The 7,664-nt window shown below is 64.8% G+C and overlaps 1 protein-coding gene across 1 annotated transcript; it reads right to left on the minus strand.

The window, feature by feature from the left end:
- Nucleotides 1-190: 190 nt before the first annotated feature.
- On the minus strand, nt 191-4,659 carry LOC149851971 (interferon-induced very large GTPase 1-like). Its single transcript, XM_090029588.1, has 2 exons — nt 4,318-4,659; nt 191-3,612 (listed from the first exon to the last, which is right to left on the minus strand). Exon 2 carries the CDS (start codon nt 3,589-3,591, stop codon nt 979-981), a length of 2,613 nt encoding a protein of 870 aa, XP_089885714.1. The 5' UTR covers nt 3,592-3,612; nt 4,318-4,659; the 3' UTR covers nt 191-978.
- Between the last annotated feature and the right edge of the window lie 3,005 nt (nt 4,660-7,664).

Consider the following 7,664-nt stretch of genomic DNA (forward strand, 5'->3'; position numbering starts at 1 on the left):
GTTGCTAGCCTTGGCTATTTGCAAGGGGCCGAGGCCAAACTGCAGCAGTGTGGCTAAGCAGAAGGCCCCAAAGCCTGTTCCTGAGCATGACCCCTCGACCCAAGCCAGTAACAAGATACCATTACACACAGCACAAGGGCTGAAAGGAGACTGGGAGGGAAGTAAACACACTAAATAAGCCAAATGTGCTATATCATGGCTTTATTTTAAAACAGTAGTAAAGATGGATGTAACCAAATGGACTAGCTGATATTTTGGTAGACTAGAGATATTTTTGTTAAGAAGCTTAGATCGTCTATAAAAACAAAACAGATTTGTCAGAGACGCCCATAAACTACGGGAAAGCGCACCCGCGTCCACCAGAGACCTGGCTCAGTCCTGGCCCAAAGCTTCAGTGAAACAAAGAAATCAGATAATTTATCAGAGCATTAGGTTGTGCCACCTGCAAATATGGGGTATAGGTTGGATTTTTTTTTTTTTAATTTAGTCCAAATCAGTTCTGAAGTCTATTGCGTGGGCAGAGCGTGGTAGCTGAGGCGTGCGGCGCGACGGTGGGCAGGTCTCCTCCCCCCAGACTCTTGGAGGGAACTTGGAGAACTCGTGCAGCTGACGACCTGCCGCCAGGCTGCGTGCGCCCTCCTCCTCTATCCAGAGCCAACCCGCTGGGCCCCTATCTGGCTGGGTAATAAGCCACAGCCTGCATGCCCTCCAGCCAGTGCCGCCCGCTCGGCTGGGGCTCTGCCTCGCTAGCAGGCATGCCGGGCTCGCGCCAGCCCCGTGGGCTCGGCTTCTTACCAGCCTCGCTCACCACCAGCGCCAGACACGGGGATGGCACGGGGCAGAACCTGGCTCTCCAGCAAGGCGGCGCAGCCTGCGTTACTGTCCCCGCGCCACCTCCGAGTCCTCGCTGGCGGGTGCGGAGGACCAGGATGCTGCGGGCAAGCCACGTCAGTGAGCCTCAACTCTCAGCTTAGCTTGCTAGTCAAGAGCTGTAGCTACTGCACTGTTCATTATCTGGATGAGCGTCTTCAAAAATTTGCGCATGTCATGGAGAAACTCTATAGGACACGGAGTTCTTACTCTTTCCAAGATGATGCTTGGCAGCTCTTGGCTGCAGGGGGGCTGCCCCATGCCTTCCGCACGGGCACCAAGCTGCCGGTAGGACTCGCTCAGCTCTGCTTCCAGCTCTGGCAGGCACTGGAACACCCCCCTGAGGAAGGCCCCGGGGTCCCGGGACACTCCCCGAACGGGGCCCCTGGGGAGCTGGATCTTGCCCGCCAGCGCCAGCCGGAGGTCCTCCATAGCCTGGGAGAACTGGCCGCCGGCGCAGCGCAGGGCAGTGCTGCGGGTGGCTTTTTTGATGTGGTAGAACAGGCTGGGCAGGAAGTTCATGACCAGGCCGACAGGGACTAGCGGCTGGACCTCCGCCTGCTGGCCAGTTGCCGTGGGGGCCCTCAGCCCCGGCTGGGGAGAGCCTTCCTCAGGTCCCTCTGGGCTGGGCAAGGCTTGTGCTCGGCCCCGGGGCCCGCAGGGCAGCACGCAATGGGCACGCGCCCCCTCCTCCGTGCTGCGGCTCGCTTGCTTGGCCAGCCATTCTTGCACTGCAGCCCCCACGGCCGGCTTCAGGGCGACCATGCAGAACTCCTCCACCAAAGGGTCGGGCGCCTCGTGGCCCCGGAGGGCTGCCGCCGCCTGGTCCAGGTTGCGCTGCACCTGGCAGATGCCGGGGAAGTCGTCCAGGTCGATGGAGAAGGTGGGGGACAGCAGGTCCCTGAGGAAGGTGAGCAGGTACAAGGCGTCGCCTGGCGCGGCGTGCTCCTCCCTGGCGCGCTGCGAGGCCTGTGCCAGCAGGGCCTGGGCAGGGGCCGTGCACAGGAAGTGGCGGTACCACAGGGTGTCTGTGTCCAGCCAGACGTGCTGGCGGAGCTGCTGCCGCCTGCCCAGGCACCGCAGCACGAGGCGGAGGCAGGTGCTGGCTGGGCTGCCCGGCGCCAGGTCCCCTGCGACGCTGCTCACCAGCTCCTGGAGCTCCCTGATGAGCATGGGGACCACGCCGGGCAGCCACGGCGTCCGCTTCATGCCGTAGGCCTCCTCCCAACACTCCTTCAAAGCCCGGGCCAGGGTCTCGGCGTCTCTGACGTCCCGGCTGTGGTTCTTCAGAACCAGCTGCCACACGGGCACCAGGTGAGCGCAGGACCCGCGGTCGATCACGCGCCAGGTGCTGTGGCGGGCGAGCAGCCCGGCCTTCCAGGCCTGGAAGCTGGCAGCCTCCGCGGGGCCCCCCACCTTGGACACGGACGTCAGGGTCTGGCTGCACCGCACCTCGTGCTGCTTGTCGGCGGCGAGGCCCCTCTCCCGGGAGGCATCCAGAGATGCAGCAGCACCGCCAAGGCTGCAGAAGCTCGCGCCCGCGCTTGCACCCAGCGCAGCTAGCAGCTCTTTCTTCACCAGGTCCTCTGCGCTCCTGGCAAAGCCGCTGGCCTCCGCCTTCACCCAGTAGATGCCCCCGAAGTGCACGAGGCCCGTGGCCACGTGGGAGCCGAAGCGCTCCAGGAAGTCCCGGCAGCGCGCGGCGCGGGCCAGCGGCAGAGCCTGGGCCTGCAGGTCGGCATCCAGCTCCCTCAGGGCAGCCAGGGCCTTCGGGGAGAGCTGGAGCTCATCGGGGCTCAGCTCGCAGCAGGCCGTGGGCACCACGTGCTGCCGGCGCAGGCAGCAGTACGTGGTGCTGCCAGCGCTCTCGGTCTCCCACGCGTTGTGCTCGGACCAGGTCCCGCGGCTCTCCGCCCCGAACATCAGCCCCTTGAGCCCCCCAAAGGCTCCGATGCCCGCGGTGACCCCCAGTTTCCTGATGAGGGCTTTGGAGAGGGTTTCCTGGGCAGCCGAGTAGAAGGTCTCCACCCCCTCGCTCTCTGGCAGCAGAGGCCCCCGCAAGGCGCAGCCCTCGGGGGGCTGCAGGAGCCTCTCGGTCTCTCGCAGCAGGTTCTCCCTGCCCTGGCTCAGGAGCAGCCCCTGCAGCACCAGCCCCCCAGACATGCTCTCCAGGAGCTGGGGGGTTGCCCAGGCCGGGCGCTCCTCAGTGCCGGCCCTGAGCGCCGTCTGTGCCGGGCCCTGCGTCCTCGCCGAGTCCTGCTCGCCCTGGGCGAGGCCGTGCCGCTCCCGGCACGGCGGCTCCTGTGCCAGGCTGGGTACGCTGCCTGCCCCCTGGCACAGCGCCCGCAGCGCCTGCTTCTCCCACGCCGGGAGCTGGCCACGGGCGAGCACTTGGTACTCCTCTACCCCAAAGTGCTGCAGGGCAGCCGCCGACCTCACGCCCAGCTTTGCCTCCAGGATGGGCAGCCACTTGGCAGCCTGCAGCCCTCGTGCCTGCAGCGCCTTGCGCAGCTCCTCCTGCTCCGGCTCCAAGCGGAAGAGCTGCTGCAGCGCAACTGTCTCCCAGGCCTGCTCGCTGTGCCGCGCCGCCTTCTCGTACTCGTGCCAGCCGCCGTGCTGCAGGGCCCTGATGTCGGTGATCCCGCACTCTCGTGCCAGCACGGGCAGCCAGGTGTCCGCAGGCAAGCCCACGCTCTCCACGGCGGCACGCAGCTCGCTCATCCTGCCGAGGGCCTGAGGGTCCTGAAACACAGGGGCAGGCTCAGCGAGGGCTGGGAGCGGCTCCGCACTGATCCGCTGCCGCCTGGTAGGGCGCAGGGGGCCCCGGGGCTGGAGGTCCCATCGCCGTGGGGAGGGCATGGCTGGGGGCAACCCAGGGCAGCGGGAAGTGGGGTGTGGGGGGCAGCTCCACACGTCCTGGCTCCCCACAGCCCAGAGCCAGCATGGAGCGGGGGAAGGGAAGGAGCAAAGGGGGTTTCGGGGGTGACAGCTGCAGCCCCTGTGTGGGAGAGGGGTGCAGGCTTGGCGGGGACCTCGGGGGGCAGCTGGGCGGGGACGGGGTGCCGCTCTCCGGGCACAGGGAGCGCAGCTGGCATCGCTGGGGGGTGCCTGTGGGGGGCAGGGGGTAGTGCGGGGGGGCAAGCTGGAGCTTGGGAGTCTGGGCGTTGCTGGCGGGGAAGGATGGCGGTGGCAGCTTGTTTGTGCTAAAGCTGCTCTGAGCCTCGGGACTGAGAAACAGGAACTAGCAGCCGGGGACGCCGGAGCCGGGGCAGAGGGGGCCTGGCCCAGGGGGCTCGGGCAGGTGGCAGCTGGTGCCAGAGACCTTCCACCTCCATCCCACATGGGAGGAAATCCCCGCCGGGCCGGCTCCATGCACAGACCCGGAAAGCGCAGTGAGGCTGGGTGTCAGCCTGGGCTGTCAGGGCCATCGCACCCAGCACTACTCACTCGGGTCTGGGCGGGTGGCAGGAGGGTCCCTTGTTCGGGGCTGGTCCGGCTTTCTGCTGGCTCCTGCCTGCCCGGTCTCTGCCTCTTGGCGCCTGCTTTTGATTTCTATTTCCTGGAGGCCCAAGAGCCCAGGACAAGGCTTCTCCTCCGGCCCGAGCGGCCTGGGCTGGACCCTGGCACACAGCTGCCCTCTTCTTCGCTGCAACAGGTGGGCACTGGAGTAGACGCCAGGGACGATGTGGACTCTCCAGCCCGGAGGGGCTCAAGGAGAGGGTGCGCGGCCTCTGGTCAGGGACAATGGCGGTGCAGGATGCTTGTGCTCTGCCAAGGGACTTTCCCAGGCTTCTGGCCGTGCTGGTTGTTCCCACCCTTCCCCTTCCCCTTCCCCTCCCCCTCCCCCTCCCCCTCCCCCTCCGCACCATTTTTTTTTCTGCTATGTGCATCAGGCTATTCTTAGCATCCGAGAGGTGCTGGGGATCCCCAGACTGGGGATGGGCACTGGGCTGTGCCAATGCTCCTGCTGCGACCTACCCCACAGGGTCCCGGCTAGCGGGTCTTGCCCCTGCACTCAGGCTCAGACCGGGGTAGTCTGCCATCGAGGGTTTGTCTGGGCTGATCCTGCCCCAGGCAGGGCTTGGACTAGATGTGGCCTCTGCAGGTCCCTCCCAGCCCCACCAGCCTCACGGCTCTGGGACTCGACAACCGCCATCAGCAGCACCCACGGCTGCTCCCTCCCCACCGGGAGCCCCCGCCTGTCCCCCATCACTGGGGGGTGCCACCCTGCCTTCCCGCGCTCGCACTGCTGAGCAGAGCTGTGTCTGAGCCCCAAGCAGCGCCACTTACCTGCAGGAGAGCAACCGCTGCGGGCTGGGGAGAGGGGCTGATGGAGCAGGACCGGGCTGGGCCAGAGGCGCTGATGCTGCTGCAGGACCGCACACCACAGCACAAGGCTCAGCGCCTGCCCCACAGCTGCAGTGTGGGCCTGGCCCGGTGAAGGACTCATGTGCACAGAAACCAGCCAGGGAAGAAGCTCCACGGGCAGCCTGCCCTTGCCCCAGCCCCAGCTGCCCCAGCATCCCACAGGGGCTGGCTCCTGAGCCACTCTGCTGTGGCCCATGCTGGTTCCTGACCCCATGTAACACATCCCATGACAGCTCCCCTCGCCCCTCCTCACCGAGGCCCTGAGAAAGGAGCCTCTTCTCCTCCTCCAGAGAGCTTCCCTGTGGCCCTCCCCAGCACCAGCTGCAGCCATGGCTCTCCTGGTTGCAAGGGGGAAGAAGGGGGCACCTGGCTGGCCAAGGAGTACACAAGCTGGATCTGCCCCATGGCCACAGCTGGTTGGTGGTACATAGTAATTCACCATCCAGCGCAAGGCGGCAAAGGCCAGCAGCAAGGCAGCAGCCCTGGACTTCAGGAGGGCGACTTCAATGGGCTAAGGAGGAGAGTCGGGGAGGTGCTGAGGTCCCGGGGGGGGGGGGGGGGGGGGAACCGGGTGTCCGAGGAGAGTGGTCGCTTCTTAAGGAGACGATCCTCCGAGCCCAAAGAGAGGTCATCTCAACGCGGCTCAAAGGGGGCAGGAGGGCACACAAGCCCCCACAGCTCACCAAAATTATCTGGGAACGTCTCCTAGCTAAAAGCGGGGCGCACCCCCGATGGCAGGGAGGGGCCGTCCCCAGGGAGGACTACACCGCGGCTGCTCGGGGCTGCAGGGGGGGTCAGGGAGGCCGAGGCGGAGATGGGACTGGGACGAGTGACCCGGATCAAGGACAACAAGAATCCTTTTTTAAATACACAGGGGCAAAAAGAAGGTACCGGGCGTGGGGCCCCTGCAGCACACACTAGGAAATCTGGTCGTCACACCAGATGACAAAGCTAACATGTTTAACAATTTTTTTGCCTGCATTTTCCTGAGCAGGGACCGGATCAGCCCCCCACCGGCCCCCTCAGGCCCCCGGGAGGCGCACCCAGGCCCCGGGTCAGGGCAGATCTAGTCAGGGACGTCTGGAGGGACTGGACGTACTTAAATCAGCGGGTCCAGACGATCTCCACCCCCGAGTGCTGAGGGAATTGGCTGCGGTCTTTGTGGGACCCCGGCACGGCTGTACGAGCACTCGTGGGGCTCTGGTGTGGGGCCGGAGGACTGGAAGAGGCCAACGTGGTTCCCGTCTTCACAAAGGGGAAGAAGGAGGACCCGGGGAACTACAGGCCAGTTAGTCTTACCTGATTCCTGGGCAAGCTTTTTGAGAGAGTTATCCTGGCGCATGTCCCCGAGGGGCCGGGGGGGAGATTATGCTCAGGGGCAACCAACACGGGTTCATTAGCGGCAGGTCCCGTCAGACCAACCTGGTGCCTTCTGCGACCAGGTCACCAAATCCTTGGACGCAGGGGTAGCAGTGGACATCGTCTTCCTGGACTTTCGGAGGCCTCGACACTGTCTCTCACCCCGATCTCATCAAGAAACTGGGGGCTGTGGTGTCGACACCCCCACAGTCAGATGTGTCGCTGACTGGCCGGAGGGGCGCACCCAGAGAGCGGTGGGGGACAGGTCATGTTCGACCCGGGGGGACGTGGGCAGTGGGGTCCCCCAGGGCTCGGTCCTCGGGCCCGCACTGTTCAACATCTTCATCAGTGACTTGGACGAGGGGGTGAAAAGCACCTGCTCAGATCTGCTGATGACACTAAGATGTGGGGGGATGTGGGCATGCTAGAGGGGAGGAATAGGCTGCAATCAGACCTAGACAGGTTACAGGGGTGGGCGGATGAGAACAGGATGGGATTCAACACCGACAAGTGCAAGGTGACGCACCTGGGGAGGCACCATACCTACAGGCTGGGGAACTCCCTTCTCATCAGGGCAGAGGCAGAAAAGGATCTGGGGGTCATCATTGATGCCAAGATGAACATGGGCCGGCAGTGTGGGGACGCGGTCAGGAAGGCCGACCGCACCTTGTCGTGCATCCACAGATGCATCTCGAGCAGGTCCAGGGAGGTGATCCTCCCCGTCCATGTGGCACCGGTCAGGCCGCAGCTGGAGTCCTGCGTCCAGCTCTGGGTGCCGCACTTCAGGAGGGACGTGGCCAGCATGGAGAGAGTCCAGAGGAGGCCACTCGTATGATCAGGGGACAGCAGGGCAGGCCCTACGAGGAGAGGCTACAGGACCTGAACCTGTTCAGCCTCCACAAGAGAAGGCTGAGGGGGATCTCGTGGCCTGTTACAAACTAGTCAGGGGGGAATCAGCAGGCACTGGGGGAGTCACTGTTTCCCTGAGCACCGCCAGGAATGACCAGGAATAACGGTCACAAGCTGGCAGAGGGGAGATTCAGACTAGGTATCAGGAGGCACGACTT

Source organism: Crocodylus siamensis, chromosome 15, assembly GCF_052110815.1.
Source record: "Crocodylus siamensis isolate JL-2025a chromosome 15, ASM5211081v1, whole genome shotgun sequence".
Taxonomy (NCBI): domain Eukaryota; kingdom Metazoa; phylum Chordata; order Crocodylia; family Crocodylidae; genus Crocodylus; species Crocodylus siamensis.

Coding starts and splice junctions, on each gene's coding strand:
- LOC149851971 (XM_090029588.1), bottom strand. CDS start 3,591: ATGAGCGAGCTGCGTGCCGCCGTGGAGAGCGTGGGCTTGCCTGCGGAC.